The sequence below is a fragment of the Cephus cinctus genome, unplaced genomic scaffold, assembly GCF_000341935.2.
Source record: "Cephus cinctus unplaced genomic scaffold, Ccin1 Ccin1_scaffold0160, whole genome shotgun sequence".
In the NCBI taxonomy this organism is placed as follows: Eukaryota; Metazoa; Arthropoda; class Insecta; order Hymenoptera; family Cephidae; genus Cephus; species Cephus cinctus.
The window spans coordinates 827,862-849,435 of NW_014332886.1; the positions used below are offsets into that span (position 1 = coordinate 827,862).

The 21,574-nt window shown below is 40.2% G+C and overlaps 1 protein-coding gene across 1 annotated transcript in view; it reads left to right on the top strand.

Annotated features, from left to right (window-relative positions):
- Positions 1-21,574, top strand: part of LOC107263789 (protein sax-3) — a 206,052-nt gene that overhangs the window by 90,304 nt on the left and 94,174 nt on the right. The window contains exon 2 of the mRNA XM_015731361.2: positions 5,305-5,613. Coding sequence (XP_015586847.1) covers positions 5,305-5,613 — 309 coding nt within the window. The remainder of the gene's footprint in view (positions 1-5,304; positions 5,614-21,574) is intronic.

The following is a 21,574-nucleotide window of genomic DNA, read 5'->3' on the forward strand; positions in this document are numbered from 1 at the left end:
CTACGCTGAACTAACTTCACGCACGTAATGGTACTACTGTCCACTGTTCGACCATGTTCCCGATTCCTGCTACCGATCGATATATAATTGTCGAACAATTTCACATCAATTTTCATTTTTCAATTATTTTTACAGATACATTAATATAGTTGAAAAATTACACAATACTATTTATCATATGCAAAATATTTGCGTAACTTTCACGTTTCTCTGCTTAATTTTATCACGTTTGCCGTAACCACAACAAACTTTTTATTTATACGTATTCCGATTATTTCTTTGGGTTCGATAAAGAAATCCTACTGGGGACGTTTCGCGGACATGAAAAGGGACTTCCGAATTTTCTCAAATTTATTGGAAACTCGACTCTTCGTCGAACACGCGTATCTCCTAAGAAAAGAGGGAGACTTATATACGTACCTATCTATGCACGTGTGTGTACACGTATGTATATATATATATATATATATATATATATATATATATATATATATATATATATATAAGCATATGAACTGTACATAACCATGTGTCTTTCCACTCCCGGTGGTTTCCGTAAATTGTGCAGGATGCTGGAGGCACTCTTGTATTTTTCAATCAGTCGCGAATAGGAACGCCCCACGTTCTCCAGGGAGATAATGCAGCGTCGTTTCAGCATCCTGGCCAGGACCAAAAGTGCGGAAACATAAAATTCCGTATCGAGGAAACTCCAATCCGCTTGCCAGGGTTACTTGGAGACCGTATACGTAATATAGCAACAAATAGTTACGAAGCGCATGCGCATACAGATCTTCATTTGTATACGGATAAGAGAAGGGAATACTCCCTTATTTTTATTTATGCAGTGAAAAATTCAATTCGCACTGAATGAAACTAGTTTTCTCCTTTCTACTTTGATTTCCCCTATCAAAATTTTATATAGCAAATATCCATATACATAGCTATACGTATAACTGACTATGTAGATACATACGAGGCGGTCATATGTATGCTATCTATATATTCAACCAGTTATCCTCAAAGCGTGAGAGCGAAAAGAATTGAATGCTTTTGTTCGCTCGGTCGACTAATTATTTTCACATCAACGCCCCTTTTCGGCACGTCATTCCGTTCCGCACGCACGATAACTTTCCGCAGCGTCCATGTTGCATTTCGCTAATGTCTTTATCACGAGCTGAGGCTGCGCTTCTCTCCGAGGGCACAATTTGTTGCCTCCTAATGATTCCGTGAGTCTGGAGTTTCACACGTCCTAGGAACACTACAGCTCGTTACTTGGACTCACTGTGCTTTTTCTCATTTCTGCTTGGTTGGCTTGGACAACCAGGTGTTATCTAGGCAATCAAGTAATTATTTATCTTTCAGAGCACAAGACGTATCGTTCTGTTATAGGAAAACAGATGAGGGGCCTACACGTTACTTGAGCGATTAATACGTGCGGTACAAATAATAGGACAATTTTATATTTATAAGTATGCACTGAGAGAAAAGTATATAGTTGACTTAACGATACATTATAAAAGAACTATAGGAAGGGTTGTAATATTTTATGTTCGAAGCGATGATAATATATTTGAATACGCGATAAGAGCAAAGTTATTTGAAAAAGAATTTTCAAATATATATGCAACAAGATAGTATATACAAAATTGTTATGTTTATGATTATAACTACTATAATTATTTGCACCAGTCTCGATTTGTGGTTTATGCAACAATTTTTAAATTTTTGGAATAACTATAAAATATAGACGTCACCGCAGGGAATTATATTTTATAGTAAGTTTATCGTCAGACTGACTACATTTCTTTTAGTACAACAATATATTTCTCTGAGCGTGTAATTGTAAATGTATAATACGGGATTGGATTACGTAAACTGAAAAATTGTAAACTTTCAATTTCATTCTGTTTTAATGTGAAAATGAATATTTTGGAAATTTTCACAAATACCTCAAATTTTACATGACCCTATAGAATTTCTGGATGGCTTATGTTTATGTGTGTTGGTCTATTCAGCACCCAGATCAAACCTTTATTATCCTCAGGAACGCGTTTATCCCAGAAGCCGACTCATTGTTCGTCCGACACCCTTGTCTCATTACATTAATTAACCCTTTTGCCTTAATTTGAAAGACAGGTTGCACTGGAATGCGGGTAATCTTACACTAGACTAATCTTAGAAACTGTTTAATGCCGGCATCGTCAAAATTTACTATACACCCCTTGTTCCAATATTAGAGCATCTCTCATATTGTACTTGACCATCCTTAATGAAATTGTGTAAATTTTTAATTCGTCAGATATTTAAATAAATGCTTTTTATTTGAGTGTGAAATTCAAAATTCCATGTCATCTCTCGTCACTCAATGACATATTTCACGTAGGAATGAATTTTCGAGTAATTTTTCCATCCCCTATCGTATCGCGTTGCTCTCGTTCTTTAACGTCGATATTGCTGACTCTCCATTCAATACGTCCGATATCCTGGTTTGTTTTCGACTCGTACACTTCTATCCGGACGTCACGCGAATTATTTTTTTGCTCTCTTTTTCTTTTTTTCGCCCTGTTTTCAAATTTCCCGATTTTAGAACGCCTGTATAATTGACAGGATTTTAGCTCTCGACCGAGCGGTTTTTGTTCGATTTATCGTTTTCATTTCCAAGATTTTAATGAGTGCCCGAGGCTCCGCAAGTGAATGCAGAAACTGCGTTCGCGTGTGAAATTACAATCGATATACATGTACGAGATGGCACAAAGACCGTAGGAATAAAGGAAAAAAATACACACGGTGGCACGGAAGAGTTCGCGTCAACTTACCGGCGAGAAATTATTCTACCGAGAATTATCTGCGACCGATTCTCTTTGTTAAAGGCTGCCATTAAAAACCATGTTTCTTTTTCGATTTTCCAAAAATCAAAGTTAAACATCTATGGTCATCCAGATTTATTAATCGTATATCGCCAATTCATAGACTCGTTCGTTACTGAGGTCGGGTGCTCGCGACTTTGATTAATGAAAAATCAATACGAGCTCTGACATACCATTAAACCTGTAGTTGACCGTATGTTACATACATTGATGACGTACTGTGGATCGATGAAATATTAATTGACCCAGTTTAACTGATAAACTAAATTCAACGCATTATCCACGACGAACTTGAAGATACAATAGCTTCTTAATATACCGATTGACTCTTAAAGAATTATGCAACCATTAACATGTCTCTAATTTTAAGTCAGCAAACATTCGAAAAACAAGACCGCGGTGTTAGATCTAAAGAACGCCCAGCGGTAAGAATGCATCTTTCATATACGCGCCCTAAGTAATTTGCATATGTGCAAGTAGTAGAAAAAAAAAGAGGAAGAAAAAAAAAGAAAGGAACAGCTAGAAGAAGAAGTACAACAACAAATGAACCCGCATGCCGCCTACGTAATGTACAGTAGAAAAGTAATGCCGTGGTATGGTTGCAACGGTAGACAGCAGCAGCAGCGGCAGCAGAATCAGCACCGGATGATAAAATATGCCTCCACCCTTTTAAATAAAAGTGGACGCGAACGAACGAACGCGCGCCTATGTTTTATGCATATCCCTGAATAAAATATGATTACAAAGTCCTTTTGATTCAACATATGTAGCGGCTTTCCTCGGCCCCGACCCACGAAACTGCCGAGTGCAGGTATTTGCCATAGACGTATATTTTTTAATATATCCGCTGTGTGCGTTTCACTTGGATCGCGAACCGCTATATTTTTCGTGCGCCAAATGAAAAATACAAGCGCAAGGCAGACGCTGCTGTGCGCGAGGCCAACGATGAATAACTCCGTTTCAGCCTCCTGTTAAAGTGCGTATTCTCCTTTCTCCGTATTTACCAGTTTAAAACCACCCCCGGAGCTTCGCTCTCGGCGACTCCTTCACCCAGCGCAGCCCCCCGGTAGAGTACTCCGTCTCGTCTCGTAGAAAGTAAATCGTACTCGAAGGACGAGATTATTGCATCCAAAGCGAAGGGATAAATATTTGAGTAAATATTCCAAACGATTATTAAAAACATTCTTAGACAAACAAGGGTGATAGGGGGGATGCATTGTCAGAACTGCAACATCTCCTTTCCCAATATCCACAATCCTATATGCGTATTGTGGCTCATACCTTCTGTCAAAGTTTTATCAGTCGTACGTTGGCCATCCTGTTGGATACTTATCCGTTTGTTCTGTCTTCATCGACGTGTTCAAACGTCTTACAGGACTATGAATCAGTGATCGCACGATTCCGCAACGCGGAACAAGTCAGCAGAATTATCAGCAGCAGAATTATATCCAAGACTACGTATGTGCTGCTCGGGTAGCACGGCAATAAATGTTTCATAATTGGCGCGATCACGGTTTTCAAATGAATGTTTCATTTCGTGTCTAGGAAGTTTTGATTAGACTAGACAGTTCGGGTCGAGCGTGAAACCTTCCGTACATTGCACGAACGATGGACGTTAGAAGTCGTGAAACATAAATGCTTTTCGGATGAGCTAGTAACTTGGTTCGTTGAGAAAAAAAAAGTTCCCTAGGAATCAAATCCGAGATATATACCGTAAGCGATTCGCTTCACCTCTTGGATTTTTTTTTTCTGACGTGCCCAAGGAAAAGCTGAAAATTTTTCAGAAACGCCAATTCCACCAGTCTTCCCGAACTTCGTATTCGAAATCCCATCCTACGATTACCTACATACGTGCCTGGGTCTCCCATCCTCTCTATCTATACGTCTAACGTATATGCAGTATATCTATATACGTATAGTCATCTTAGAAAGTTCTTTCCTCTCTCCCGTGAACCCGACAATCCCACATTAAGATTCCGTCTACGAAACGCCACAACGCGTCATTGTAAAACGACTTGAGGCATAACGCTTATTGATTCTGAATTGCGTGACGTGTCCCTCACAGGCTGCCTCGTCCTATTAACGTAACGTTAAGAGACTGACCGTTTGTACGAATATTCCGAAACGAATACGCCAATGGATACTGATTACGTAATGGGAAATGGATCTAGCAGGAAGTGGGGAAGTTTTTGTGAATCAAGGTAATCGTGTCGCTCGGTCGCTCGATTGAAACAGCCATTATAAAGTGCGTGCATTTTTTAAATTCCTTATATAAATATATATCTATAGATACTGTCTAGTAGTAAATTCATTTATAACGATGCCCGTCCGTCGTCATCTCCATTCGAAACTGCGTGGCGACCAAGTATTTTTTTTTCGTGCTGTCGAGTATCGCGAACAATGCATGTCTAACCAAGTGTCATCCCTTTTGTTTCAGCACAATACAGATCTCCACGCATAACGGAGCACCCATCGGACATAATCGTCGCGAAAAATGAGCCAGTGACGCTCAACTGTAAAGCTGAGGGTAAGCCTGATCCAAGTATAGAGTGGTACAAGGATGGCGAACCTGTTCAGACGTCGCCCGGGGATGCAAAGTCGCACAGGGTTTTACTTCCTACGGGATCCTTATTCTTCCTGAGGGTGATGCACGGCAAGAAGGAACAGGACGGTGGCGTGTACTGGTGTGTTGCCAAGAATGTCGCCGGAAGTGTCAACAGCAGGAACGCCACTCTCACCGTTGCAGGTAAGTTCACATATATATATATATATATTGATATAAGACTTGATCCTAGAAGCTCAAACTTTTCTGAACTACGGATAAGATGCCAATCTGTTGTTAAAGCCTTTTGCTATAGGGGTATTTACGTGATATCGGTACCCGTCCAAGAGTCGTGTCCGTGAATTTATATGAAACAGGTAAAAGAAGAAAAATTTAACGAAAAATTATACCGAGATCGTAAACCAAATAACTCTGTCGAAATAATTACTCGAATCACGTGGCATGGGCATACCAACGTTGAAAACATAGAAACAGAAGCGTGACTATGAGGAAACGAAAAGTAAATTGAAAAAAATATAAACGAAATACTCTGCCTGATAAAGTCATAAAAGTGGCAATTAAAGGTCTATAAAAGTACCGCGATGGAGGGAGGGCGAGTTTCTCCGATAGTTGTTATCGTCAGGAGAATCAATAGGTCTCTATAGAAGTTTACGACCTAATATCAATCGCACAATTGGCCGTAATCGGCAATAACGTAATTATACGAAAAAAGGAAATGAGCAACGTAAAAAGAACGTTATAATAGCGGAACAAATGATTTCACCCGTTGGGATTAGATAACGTATATTAGAGTGGTATACGGAAGGTCCTTTTTTATCACGTAGTTGCATAATTTTCACGTAAAACCTCCTGAGGATAATTAGCATTAATTATGATACGATAACCGGTACCAGCTTGTTTACAATTGCCTGACTTATCAGCCAGCATAATTCCGCGGCACACGTACGCTATCTTATCCTTTGGTTTGCTCGGTGCACGAATCACGAAATGCCAGCACGAATCACGTTCCTACGTTAATTGTCAAGCGAGTCGTTATAACAGCTGATATTTTCACGCTCGCCACTAACTTATTTGCGCTGAGTCTCCTAATCGATAAGTTAAAATTAATTTTTAATATAACCCGAGAAAAATTCTTTAGTACGCAATGTATCAGTAATTAATCATTCTAAAGTATAGTTAGAGTTGCACATGAGACTGTTCCATACTGCTGGCATACTTCGAGAATGCATTACTAAATTCTGGCACAGGTATAGCTTAGATCTATATGCATATACTATGCCATACCGAAAACTGTGCAAACGATCTAAAGCACGTGCCCCAGTATCATATTTGTATTGTCAGGCAAATGACAAACACCGCAGACAAGGGAACTATATCTACGACAAGAAAAAGTTTGAAATTGTGTAGAGAGCGTCAACGACGCCTTAGAGTAAAGACCATTTTCAAGTCATTTCAAAGAATCGTTGATGCTCACTGTACTAATTGTAATTGGAAAATTGGTCACAGGAGGGCAGCGCTTGTCGATCAGCACTCGAGTGGGAGGTGGTACTGGTTGCTGTGCCGAAAGATATATCGGCGTGTAAATATACACGAATATCTTTCGAAAGCCGATCTCCTATATCGAACTGTTGGATCGCGCGTCCTTCCGTTCTTCCCTCGCCCTTCTCTCTCTCTCTCTGTCTCTCTCTCTCTCTCTCTCTCTCCCTCTGTATCTACATATATCTTTCTCCTTTTGCAATTCATTCATCGCTTCTTCACCTTCTTTCCATCTTTTTTTTTCCAAGGCATATTCACTTGTTCATCTGCTTCTTCTCTCTTTCCCTCTGTTTCTTCCTTTCTGTTACCTATTCTTCCAATGTCTTCCGCTGGGCTATCTCCTCTTGGTGATATCACTGTGGTATCAGTGTCAACTCCTTAGGAAATACGCTAAGACGGTTTGAGCCATGGGCAGTCATGGGTTGGCGTCGATGTTCCTTACTGCACTTTCCAGGGAAGCGATCGCGTCAGTCTGCGTTCGCTTGTGCTACTCCACTTAGCGTATGGGTGCACTTAAAGTCACCTGGTACCTTCTAATCACCCTCTGTTGGGAACACTTTGCGCACTGGTCGACGGGTAACGGGGTTCCTTAGGTCTAGCCTGCTTCGAGCTTCGGCTTGTTATGGGAAGGGACGGAGCATGCAAGCGTAACTTTTGATCGCTTGAGGATCTTCCGACAAAGGTCAGACGCTGCTCTCGCGATCTTTCCTTGCGACCGACTCGAGTAGGGGCTGATCGCGATTCTTTTTTAGCCCGACTCCCTCTTTCGGTATTCCGAGTCTGTGACGGAAGCATACGTAACTGCGCTTGGTCCAGTAATAATAATAATAACGTTTGTAACAATGATTCACTAGAAATACAGCACAGGTCAAGGCTATAACTATTTCAGATTTTGGTAACGCGTTTTGAAAATATACCCTTAGTATGGGGTAGTGGCTCACTGGCTATACACACTGGCTTATACACTTCTGAATGATCAACTGCAGATCGACTGCCTACTAAATAATTTTTATTCGGATAAAATTAACGATTGTCCACCTTATAATACGTGTGGGTTTCTTTGTGTTACGTATGGTACCACGTTGCTATGGTGGTACTGTTGTTTTTTTTCAGTACAGAGATTGCATACGCGACATGATAGATTTAGTATAAGGGATAAGTAGAAAGCGAATAAAAATATAGACGGCTGATCGTGACATTATACACGCAAATATTTTAGTAATTAGTTCACTATAAATTAAAAGGGATCTTAATGCAAAAGTAAGATCGTAATCGTGACTTCATTGCATCTCTTTGATAATTGCTTCTGCGACACGAATGGACCGTGATCAGCGACACAAGATTGCTCCTCGGTTATAATTACATAAATGACTTTCGCTCGATGATTAATTAATCCGCCGCTCGAGAACAAAGTTCGTTAGCTCAGCGAAAGTCCTCCCATTGGGAGACCAAAGAATTCGCATAAGAGAGTCTATGAAGTGTTAAATTCAACTTTCGCTTTAGTTGCAAAAATTTCGCACCAGAGTTTTAATGGCGCCACTAGTTGATCTTGTTCATCGTGAAAATGAAATAACGAACTTTCAGTATAATCTCTACCAGTTCACGTATATTATACTACAAGTTATACCATACGTATGTGTGGTAAAATCGCTAATAAATTACTCCGCAAGCTTTGGTACGCTTTCATTATTTCACGTCTAATCTAGATATAATTTTCCACGTCGCACAATTATATCCTCTAGCAATATATTCTCGATTGAAGATAAGCGCGGTATATACATATTCTTTATTTTATATTCAAAATCTTGACAATATTTAGACTCATAATCGAATTTAAAAAAAATGGTCTAAAAATATATATGGGTTATAGGAAATCAATAAGTCTCGGCAAATGAAAGCAAAAAAAAAACCAAAAAGTACATTTTACCAGGTTTACCTTCCCTGAATCAATACGTTTACCAAGTCAATTTATTTTCCGCAATATCGTGCTTTTAATGTATGTCAATCGTCCTAGCCGCTATATTGCGAAATCGCGGATAAAGCATCATATACATGGTGGCCAATAATTCTGATTTATATCTGACAGTAGAGAACTCGGTTGCGACCAACAAACGATAAGTTCTACTCGTTTCAAAATACATGATCGATAATTGCAATGAGTAACTGCAGTGTCGAATGAAGCGTAGAAATTTTCACGTTCAGTCACAATCCTCCAGAAGTAGATAGTCTGATAGCATATATATACTGTGACGTGATTTTTCGAATCACGGTCCCAAGGCGGCTCCGGTTACCGATACAGATAACGTTCTCGACGAAATTACATTACAATACATATATATACATATATTCTTCTCGTGTAATAAAATGGCTCTTGGCAACGAGATCCAGTAACGAGAAGGATGACACGCGTCGTTTCCCCGTGTAAGTCAGATATAAGTCGAAGGATTAATGAAGTTCGAATCTAACTCTCAGTGCTCGTACTCATTTTACATTTCACGATCGTAGCGAAGCAAACGAGTGTCGACTGTATAGCGTAGAAATTCACTGTCGAGGCAACGAGAATTCAGGATTAGTCGATTCGCCGTTAGAACGAATACAACATGTATATCTATACCTACATGCAAGCCGACTTCGCTAGCGTTAAATTACTAAACTTGAATAAGGTCCCTCGTTCCCAACCCAATGAGCTCGCCAATGAAAAGCATTCCTAAAGTATAATAGTTATTTGGTCAGTTGGATTCTAAAAATCTGAATAGTATCAAAGTAATTGAACGTTATATATGTTACTTCAGGTAAAAGAAGACTAGAATTGTTTTCATTGAATTTACAACTGAATTTTGTTAAAGATTCCAGACCATGCCGAACGGTAATTTATCGATAAGTCCCATAGGTCCCATTATTCCAAAAAGGGATGGCAGAATGAAAACTTGCGGCTGACTTCTTAAAAAAAAAAAAATAATAAAAAAAGGTGGCAAAGCCACGTATAAAGACCGCGGCATAGAAAGCGGGCCCTTTTCTCTTATAAAACCATCCTCCCTTCAGGCCTGAGATACATTATAATGCGTAGCTTACTGTTTTAATGGGGACGTATGTAGAGTAGCTGGCTATTGTCCCGAACGAAAAAAAAAAAAAGTTTTTCAGGCTCACCTGAACCAGATATACGTATACTGGGCGCCAAGCCATTGTTTCGAAACGGGACCTCCCGCAAGATCTAACGAGGACTACCTACCTTTATTTTATCCGATTTTTTCCGAAACGACAAGGTCCTCGCGACGCTGACGCCACCGTTCTTTCCTTCTTTCCTACTAGAATCCTGCTTCGTATACAATTTCAGGTAAACTTAAATCGCACCCGCATCGGACTTTGACTAGTAAGAAAAAGAATAAAATATAAATTGTCATTACGACTCAGTTAAATCATTTTGTCAAAAACACAAAGTGAACGTCTTACGCCACTTTACCATGTCTTACCTCTAAAGCCCTTCACACCTAAGTTTACAGTACTAGATTCTGATTGGTTGGTTTCCTTACGCTTACGTCTTACGTCGTTACGTTACTTTGGGTTTGAAGATCTTGCATCCTAGAGTGCTGACAGTCTGAACTAGGTAGACGACATAGAATATCGTATGTCTTGTAAGATAAGTAACTACGAGATATAATTCTTGAATTATATAACATGGGGTACGTGCATATAGACGCTTATAGCTTGGTAATACAAGCTAGCCAGACCAAATCATTCTGGGTAACATGAGCGGGTTCGGCAGCATCTTTGTTTTTTAGGTCGGCAACCTTAACCTCGCAAGATGAGTGTCGCGACATGTACATTCAGACTATGTACAGGGATATATATATATATATATATATATATATATATATATATATATATATATATATATATATATATATATATATATATATATATATATATATAGGACCCAGTTGTAAAACGTAATTAGGATCATTGAGCACGTTACTTTTTGTGTCATTACCATCTTGTATATCTCGATTTCGTTATTTCGCACGTAATGAAAATCGAATTTAAAAAAGATACGTTGGTGGAAATCGAAGTAACATAAAAGACATTCCAACGAAAGGAGATCTACCCGTGTAATCGGCGCCAGTCGAATGATTATATTAATGACGTGTGATTATCGATACGTGGAAGTGACTGGGCATCTTTATTAGGTTTCGTATCTACTAACAATGATGTTTCATTCGTGAGGAGTGCATGTCGGGTTCGATGATTTTGCACTTTTGTTAGGATAGGTCATATTTAACTACCGACAGGCCTATATTTTAATGCAAATGTAACATCGGCTCGTAGATGAGTTTCCAGTACCCGCAGCGATCGATCGGCGATAATAATTTTCGATCAATGCTATTGATCGATCAATTAATTTAGTAGAGATCGTTACTTTCAGATACTATTGGCATACATATACTATATGCATGCCACTATTGAAGAATCAATGAAAAATCAATATATTCTCATTATATTCGATATATTACAGAATTCTCGATCTTTTCATTTCTTGGGTATAATTAGCGAATGAATATTTAAAGGTAATGAAAATTTCGAAATTTTTTTGTAAACAATTTTTCTTACTATTTAACCATTAGTCATGTCGAGCACGTGAAACGATCGTTATATCGTTTACGATTATTTCGCATGTTTATATGTTTTTTATGGGGATCGAAGTGCATCGCACTGCTTAACAAGGTTTAATTTCAATTCTAATCTCAAAACGTATACTATATAAACAATCGAAATGTTCATTGTACAAATTTACCTGAACCCTTACGATTGATAGTTGATTCAATATTCCCACAAAGCCTTAATTCAATATTCTATGTCCCAGGCCTGTGTTACGTAGCGGACGAGGCAGATGGATCCCGGAAATGAAGCATGGCCGTTCGAGGCTCATAATTTTCACAATTTCGTTGAAAACCAGCCTGCTCGCAGGAGAATCCATCGCGCGTAGCGGATTTTACCTCCATTAGCTAATAACGTAGCGCAGAGAGAGGCCGCCTCTGTTCCGTGCTCTATACGTTGAGGCGAGATAACCCGCTTCTGCTACAGTAGGGGTCCATCAACTAATGAGTTACAAGGGGATGCTGTAGGGCGAACAGGACCGAAATGTGGTCAAGGAAGCACCGCCGAAAGGAAAGAGCTAATTAAGATTACGCGCTTGGGGGTGCGGAAAATTAGGAGACTGCTGCTGCTGTACGTCCGCGCGCGCCAAGCGAATACTAATCATTCGTATCTAATTATAAAAGGATCATTATGGTCGACTCGCCGCAAGTTATTACTATGCATACAGACATCGCCAGGTTCGTTCTTGAAGTACCTATATCTTACACAAGCAATTGGATGGTAACCGTGACTACGATCAGACTTGACTAAAACAGCCTTAAGGCGCAGCGCATTAATTCTATTTGGAACAGGCGACAGTCTTGATGGGGAAGCGCGTGGGAAACTATGCGAGTGTCGGGTCGTATCTGGTGTAAAGGAATATTAAAAAAATAAAGTCGCGGAGGTATTTAATTGAAGAAATGAAAAATGATACGACAAAAAGACGTCTTTGTACGACAAAAATTGTTCATAAATCCTTGACACTTTTTTTCCTTGGCAACGTGTCAAGAGGCAGTCGGCCGTACCGAGAAAAAGTAATCGCGAACGAATGAGGACTGCTAAATACAGAGGGGCGAAGTAGGTAAGGAGGGGAAATTTATAGGGACTATAGATCCTCGCGAGAAGCAACAGAGAGAGAGAGAGAGAGAGAGAGAGAGAGAGAGAAAAAAATGAAAGGGTATTTCACGGAAATAACACCTCAGCTGAACAGAGCTCTTTACTTTCAGCCAACACAACCGTAACACCACGTGGTTGCTGGTCGCTTTTTATTGGAAGTCAATAGATTCTCGTAACCGCCATCGACCAGAAATTACAGCTTGTTTCTGCTCTTCCGCTTCGGTTCAAGAAGGGAAGAGAGAGAGAGAGAGAGAGAGAGAGAGAGAGAGAGAGAGAGAGAGCGAGATCACGCGAGTAGCATGTACGGCGTGATGTAGATAGGTCAAAAATGAAAGGAATAAAAAGAGTACATGAATAATGAGAATATCCTTTTTTACCTCCCGATAGTTGCCTTTACCGCCTGCTGATCAGAATTCTTTGCTCGTGCAAGAAACTTTACACGCTCGGCTATTGCTTCTCGCGAGAGACTAAATTTCACTGGACTCATAGCAGACGTAACCGGGATCGTCCCGAAACTTTGAAGACCCAATGAATCTCGTTGCTATATTCTCCGCCTCGAGGGTATCGCTAAGTTAATTTAATAGGCTTCCGAGAACAAGAAGCGCCCAGAGGTGCTTGCAAGTGATTTATAACTCGTGGATATATTCGCGAGTAAATATAAATCTAACCTAACATCTAATGGTTAGACGCGAGTGTCTTAAAAAGTAGATTCCTTGAGAGCAGTACTCTGTGAAAGTTCCATTAACATTCAAACCATAGGGGTAATGACGTTGATTACTTCCACTTAATACGAGTATACAAAGGTTATATACGTATCTCGAAAGCTGATGAGTTTTATTCCAAGAAATTATCTTTTTATCAATACTTAAGTTTTTATCTAATTTTTCTATAAAATGATAATTTTTCTTGTGTATCCCGAATTATCTTACCATTTTCATTTGACGTGACACCACACGTCATCCGTCGGTAAGGTGCTAAGGAATCTTTGTCATGAAGGAGGTCAAAGCAGAAAAGTCATCGTGTTATAGAGAGCATATAGCAATGTCGTGACGTCATGACGCAGTATAAAAGAGAAGTGGTCGTCTTCAGCTGTATGAGGCGTACCGGGTAATCTAGACGTGGATGAGGCTCCTGAACCCATATTGAAAAACACAATATCTCGTGGGTTCAGAGAGATTTGCGTTTTACGAGAAAAATATGAGGCTCAATTTGCGTGATATAGTCGAGCAGGTATCCCTTTTGATAGGAGCACTTTGGCCTCCTCGCATCTAGGCATCTCGCGTCGCAAACGGCTCCTACTATACGTTTCCCTTATATCTTCCTTATAACCTGCAATCCAGCGCCGAGAGGTGAGCACCGTTTTAATACGGGATCGTCTGGGACGCCGTAATTTACTAAATTGAATATTGCCTGCAGCCTGAAACTACGTCGCCGCTATACGATCGGGATGACGATACGAGAGAATGATCTTGATGTATTCCTGGAAGGATCGCTGAATTCAAATAAATGTATCACATAAAAAAAAGAGCAAGTTTCCGATAATTACATTAATTAGTATATCATTAATTAACACTTGCAGTAATCTCAGTGATATCGAGATACAAAATTCATACGGCTATATCTTACGTAGAAATATTTTACCACGTGGTGCCTGGTACGATGCAATGAGAAATAATCGAAACGTCGAGACGCAATTTACATGCTACAATGCATTCGTTTTAAATGCATATTAACTATGCATTACGCCTCGACGCAAAGATGAATTACGATAGCGTCGACTGTCTCACGTCTCGTTTAAATCGATCGTGAGTTAACTGTCGTTTTCCTCGGACAAAGCACGTCCTTCCAGGTAATGCCTTTTGCTGGATGGAGCCCTCGTGTCCATCGGGTCCGTCCATGGGCATATCGTGCCCATCCACGGGAATCACTACGTGGGCTTCCTTCATTAGCCGCGTAGATAAAGACGCGCGTTCCCTTTTGTGGCACGCAGTGTGGATCTCGAGCTTAAGGTCCACCTAACCAAAAGCCTTTATCTACGCATCTAGAGAGCCCACCACTTAATAGAGATGCTATGATAATTGATGTCTTCTTAACTGGCTGCCGCGAGCCCTTTTACGGCATCCCAAGATGCGGTCCATCTTCTTGCCGATCGAAACTTCTTTCCTTCGGAGACACCTATTTAGTAACCGATAGGACACTGAGACGTGTGTGCTTGACATACCGAAAGTAATAGGCATATACTCAAGCTGGGCAACGATCTAGAAATCGGATTAGAATAAAGAGTAAGCGGGCACCTCTGACCCGTATATCAAATTGTATATAAATAAAATGGACCTTTATTTAATTCATACGGAGTGTATATCCTCTTTAATTCATATGTGCGCGAATCGTCTTAAAAAGGCATCTCTTTACCCTCGTGTCTTTACTTCGATTAAGAACGTGACGTAGGTAAACGAGGAAGTGCTTGGCGATGAGAAAAACACGTGTGGAGAACAAGGGAGGAAAACGCGTTGGCCCCGCGGTTCTTCGAGTTCTCGCGAAGGAGCCGACCCGGCAGCCAATTATTTCGCATGGCAAAGGAAACCGCCGCGATTTACAGGGCTCAACCTTCGACCCAGCCTGACTTGCCGGCATATAAAACGGCAAGTTTAATGGTAATGCGATGTGAATTATATGCCAGTGTCGGTTTTATAAAACCGGGCCTTTTTCCCAAGGCCACATTTGCAACGTGTCCCAGGACTGAAACTGGATGGTTCCCTTTTGGGATTCTCTTCGAATTTAGGACCCCCTGCGTGCTTAGTTAAAAATATTTGATTTGCACGGTATATATCGTCCCCTCTTTGGTTTTGTCTTCACGCTATGATACGGTAACATCTTTTTTTATTTATCTTTTTTTTTTCGCTACCCTTGGCTAATATCTTGGCAATTCAAATGAGAGACCTCGATTTATGAGCAACGCAGTATGGGCGATGACAGTCAACTTCCCCCCTTCAGCCCCAGCACGTAATAGGTATACGTAATACGTATGTTAGGTACGTCATACGTATATCTATATGTACTGTAATTCCTTATAAAATCTCATAAAATTATTACAGGCCTGGATTTGATCGTATCCTGCTATATACTTCCTGGTTATATTACGTTTAGTCGCTCTTTGATTTACATGAAACTTCTTCTGCGATCTCGGCTGTCTTGTGTAATTAAACTTGTCGCTGTCCGGTGTTTTTGATACTTGAAACGTCTCGTGTATTTTTACATAAGCGTAAGTTCCCATTGCTTTTCGGGCCTTCGAGAGCATATGGCAGTGTTGAAGTTCGTGTCGAAAGACACGTAACGTGATACTAAGAGACGAAGGAATGGTTATATGTTCTTTTTAAAAGGCCTTTGATCAAATTCGAAAAATCAACAAATTATTCTTGAAAAAATAATTTTTGCACGGCACTGTACCATCCATACCTTTATGATCCATTGTGAGACGTTCTACGAGAAATAAAAGCAAATGCTCACCAGAGGCACAGGAATCATTTTTGAGATTCTACTTAAGGATATTGCGCGCGGTCGCATTCCTGCCGGATCGAGGAGTCATCTGGATGAGACGATACAATGCCTAGCTTAGTCTTACCTGGCGCAAGCTTCGGCTAGGTGGAACTCCAGCACAATATAAGCGCAGTCGAGTGTGTAGATAGGGCATGAAATATGGCGCAAAGATGACCGATACCAGTAGCGCATGAGACTTGCTTGCTTTCTCACTTACTTGCACTTACTTACTGCGCTAGCATGTTCGCTCACTTACTAGCTTACTTGTCTTCCTGACTTTGCTACCCATATCCTTGAACGGGAACTTGGTTCGGACATTTTTCAATAGACAGAAGACAATGTCTTGCACTCGGCTAAGCGTACGATATTATTTCTGAAAATTTCCAAATGTTACCGTATACATTATTCAATCTTCAGGTACTGATTATTGATCTGAGTGAATTTTAAACTTGATCTGCACATACGCAGGTATAATCTTTAAGGGTCTAAAAGGCTTCGGATCGGTCGGCATATATATATATATATATATATATATATATATATATATATTATATATATAAAAGAAGACGATACTGTATGTAATGGAAATAATGCGAGTCATCAAATTGAATGATTATACTGGTTAACGCTGAAGGATGACTAATCCATAGTACGACTCCGTATCTAAAATCAAAGCTCGCGATTAAAGGTGCACGCTTCGGAATCCTTGGCTTGGATCTAACACGTTATTTTGTCGGCGTTAGTCAAAGTAGGTACCCGCTGTGTCTCGACGCTGCGGTTGGATATACGTGTATACCTATATCGACGGTAGCGAGAAATCGCACGCGATAATCGATACCCGAGCAATACTTTATCGAGATATCATAGTCCGACACCATAAGGAGTCCGTAAGGGTCACGGGCCCCGCTGAAGTGATAAATTTCTAATACGCGACGTAAGGAAGAACATACTATTCTCTTGTGGGAAATCATTCGCTCCTCGAAAGTTACCCAGACACCCCTTTGTTCCATGCCGAGAATCTCGTTAAATTATCTGAGCTTGCTGAAGAAAACAGAAAATAATTAAATTTAAAAAAATTTCCTAACTTCCCTTGCGTACTGAGAAAATTCTACGTTAACCATAAGCCAGTTAGCTTTCTTCTCTTTAAATGTTTCCATGGAAGCAGTCCTTAATCTTTTTTTTTTTTCTTTTTCTTCACGTAAACTTTTAATACAAAATATCCATTTAACGTGTACAATGTGGATGACAGATTTCGACGGGAAGCTCGAAAATCTCGCAACGATAAAATTACATGGTATATTTAGTATTTCTGGAAATTGTCTGCGAAAGACAATACTTGTTCTATAGTCGCTCATGTACTGTAGGGATGAGGACTGTGAAGTTCAACCAAATCTCTTTTTAATAATACCCTTGGAAAATCAATACCCCTACCGTAGTGGTACAGTCTCTTCATCATTTCGTCATCAGCGCAGCACCTAACGTGCCAGAGCATACATACTTCCAGAATGCATACATCCAATGTACGTATATGTAGTAGGTAGATGCAATATTCAAGTAAATCTATTTTGATTCAAAAGACAAGAATATTCCATATTTCATAACGTGGACACCAACCATTGCTAGAATACCATATTGATCTTTGCAATATAAAAAATATCTCCATAGAAAAGTACCTGGTTGTAACGAAACGCTAATAACTACTTTGAATATTGCCGCGTCAATATGTCAGTATACCCGTGCGCCATCTCGATTAGCTATTATGAAGATAGGCCTGGCGAATCGGTAGTCTGTCCTTTCCGCCCAACAACGTGCGAACGAGTAAGGTGTACTGCCCGGTTACCCAGGTACCACGTTTTTCTACATTAATTTCATCTGTCATGTTCGTATACTTACAATAGAATATTTTCGTTATTTTTTGTTCAATAATAAGTATTAGGCAACAGGGCCAATTGATATACATGGAATTGACTTATCCCTCGTATAAGTGACAAACGTGGGACATTCGGAAAAAGAGCAAAAGGATTCCTAATCAAATGGCTATACCAATGTGGTCTCCACATTAAATGATGCTGATCAATAATAGACGACCCATATCATGGAAATACTGGGCGAAGCGTCTCAGAGACAAATAAAAAGCTAAATCTATATACGTACATTGGAGCACCGCCGTTTTAAGACCGTGAACTTATGATGTATAGTATGCGCGTATGAATGAACGTTTTTTCCCTTTTTATTTTTATGAATGTGATTATTCGAAACTCAAATTAACTTTTGTGTTATATATAAAATACAAGTTAAAAATAATATATGGTAATTATTTACTCATTGGTAAATAACTTATTTCAACCATAGGCGCCAGCGTTTTTTAAACAATACAACGCAAGGCATAATTGGTGGTTATGTTGCCCCGATAGGAATCATATCCCTAGACAATACAGTCTAGATCATTTCGGATGAATGGACCTGATCTATGCCAGCTTCACCATCACGTGGGTCCACCTATCTTGAGACCCCTTAAAGATCTATTTAGTGGAGGAACAGATTATGTATAGCGTGACACGGTCGGTATTACTGATTACAGATTAGGTTCTTTGAGAATATAATACCACTCACCTGGTCTCTAGCATACATATAGAACAATTGATAAAAGGTACCCTTTTGTAATGGTATATACGTCATATTGTCCTGCCGTACACATAGGATCTTGAAATAAACTCAAAGACAGCATAAGGTGGTACGCTACTGCTGCTAACAAGAAAAATCTCACGTGATCTCGCATGGACCTCTTATTAATAATAATTCCTGCAATCAGCCATACAGTGCCAATTAATATCGCATAGTAACTGCCTCTAACGTCTAACGCATGCTAATTAACGTGCATCAGGAATGTTGTCAGTATACGTAATTTTTTTTTTTTTTTCATTGAACTCCTTTTCATTATACGTAAGTCCAATTACGTCGTCAAGAAACAATTAGCGATGTAATTGAGTGCTCGCAGCGATAGCCCACCTTTATGATCCTTTATGCTATGACTGAAAGATAAGTACTGTAATTATAAGTAACCGCGGGTGGTTATATCTGACCATCGAGAAAGCCTTTGGAGAAACACGGTTGCGGCCAGGGTGAGTTTCTAGGAAGAACCGTGTGTTTGGTAATTTTGAGAAATTCAATTAGACCGATGCGACGTTGATGTAGGTTAGTGTAACGTGTGTGAGACTGGTACAAATTGGTTGGTAAATATAGAAATGTAGTTACCTACCTAAGCTTACCTTGTCTGGCGTGACTCGTCGATCTCGAGAATTTTGCGTAGAGCCCATAGGGAATTTGTCCACGTCAAGATAACGTCGGCGAAGCGTGATCGATCCCAAGGTACTCGAGCATGTTTTTAATGGTTAATGATACAGTTTGTGAAACTCGATAGTGCAACTAATTCTGCCAGGCTGTCGGACCCGCGCTGACAAACTATCCCGGCATATCGTTGAAGGAGATCGCATTACGGCGTAATCCTGCGCGGATCCAGCATCACTCGTAAGCGGGAACTGATGATGTAAAATAGAGCACAGAGAATAAAGTTAAATAGACAAAACAGGATGAAGTAGAGGAAAGCATGGTATATGATGGTAGCGTAGCACGTTAATTAGAAAATATATAGAAAAAGGTATGGTATAACGTGTATTCAAATTTGGCGCGCATACCCAATGCGCATGCGCAACTCTCATTTCAGTGGATACACTAGAAATTGAAAATGTATTGACGAGAGCATTGTTCGGTATTTAGCGTCTCTCCGAGACGGAATTCACCCTCGTAGGTCATTAGAATAATTTGGCAGGGGTCGAAGGGATGCAGGGTGACCCACGCAGCTGGGGTGGTGAGGGTTTTCAGGATGCTCGACTCCTCCTAACCCCCGCTCCTGGCTCTTACGTAACAAACTGCACCCTCGAAAACGCGGTGTTACAGGGGCGCGATTATCTCTCAAGTGCGATATTTGAATTTCGGATTTTCATTTTTTCAAATCGCATCTTACAGCCCTTCGTTTTCGTCAGTTTCATACGATTACGCGAACGGATTTAAAGTTACGTTGAAATTCTTACTGATTCAGGAAACTGTACTTAAACGTGTAAACGCGAGCAGTAAAACCTTGACGGTAACGACCTACGGGGTACATGAAAGTCCTTTACCCTTTTAAAGCGACTACTCGCTAAAAATGGCAGTTAGCTAACCAAACGCCCTGTAAGTTCTTAACGCGCTTGGGCTGTACTTTTTTACGAGGCAATTTGCCAACGGTTCAATGGCAACTCTCGAGATCTGTCCCGGCGTGCGCTAATGATGGAGGCATACGTATAACGTAAGGTGAAAAAAAGAAGGTTCCGAGCTCGATCGGTGGTACTTTCCCGATGGAGACGGTGAGCTGGAGGTCGTAGGTTAGAAAATTAGGGTCCCCGGAATTAAATGGAAGTAATTGCGAATTACGGCTGAAGTAGAACTGGAAGTAGTTAAGTATACTTTAACTGCATAATTACGTCTCTCTAGGTCGGCATGTAAGATATGAGAAGGAGGAGCTCAGTTAGGTATCAGGAGGAGACTGATAGCTGATGTAAATGAAGATGAATTAGAGTAAATAAGTAGTAATGGGTATAATGCCGTTGCTATTTAATCTTCGTTAAGGGAGACGTGTTTGTAGCCTATACGTGGACTGATACCCAGTGTGTTTCATTGATAATATGCTTTTTAGAAAATTACGTAAATCCCATTTAATAAATTCATACTATTTCTTTTTTTCTACGACAAATAATTCATATCTGAATTAGCCTGATAGATATTTCGCGTAATTAAGCTTTTTTTGTTTTGGCAGATTCATCAGATTATTTTTTGTAATACGTACAGCTGCGTACCGAAGTGAAATTAATACTCGATCGTGTCCCTGAATGAAACATATAAATGCACCTTTAACCCGCCCACCGACTCAATTAGACCATTTTGCATTTTCCACGCTCTTTCCTGCATATTGTACCTATGCTTACACCCTGCACGAATCATAGAGCACGTGGTGCCTACATCTGTCGCACTAGCATCATACATCCGAGACCACCTTCCCCCATCGACCCCCTTTTCCTTCATATTTTTTTACACTCTCCCTGCCTCCTAGCCCTTTCCGGCTGACTGTCCCATTTCTCTCTATAGCCAGTACCCACCCGTACCAATTCTGCCCCAGTGCCGACCCTATTGTCGGCAGTTTCTATTAGAATAACCCTAGGATTTTTATGGCACATGTGCCCGTAGCTTCGTTCGCCTCTCTCGCCTTTTGGCACTGGGGTTCCGCCAC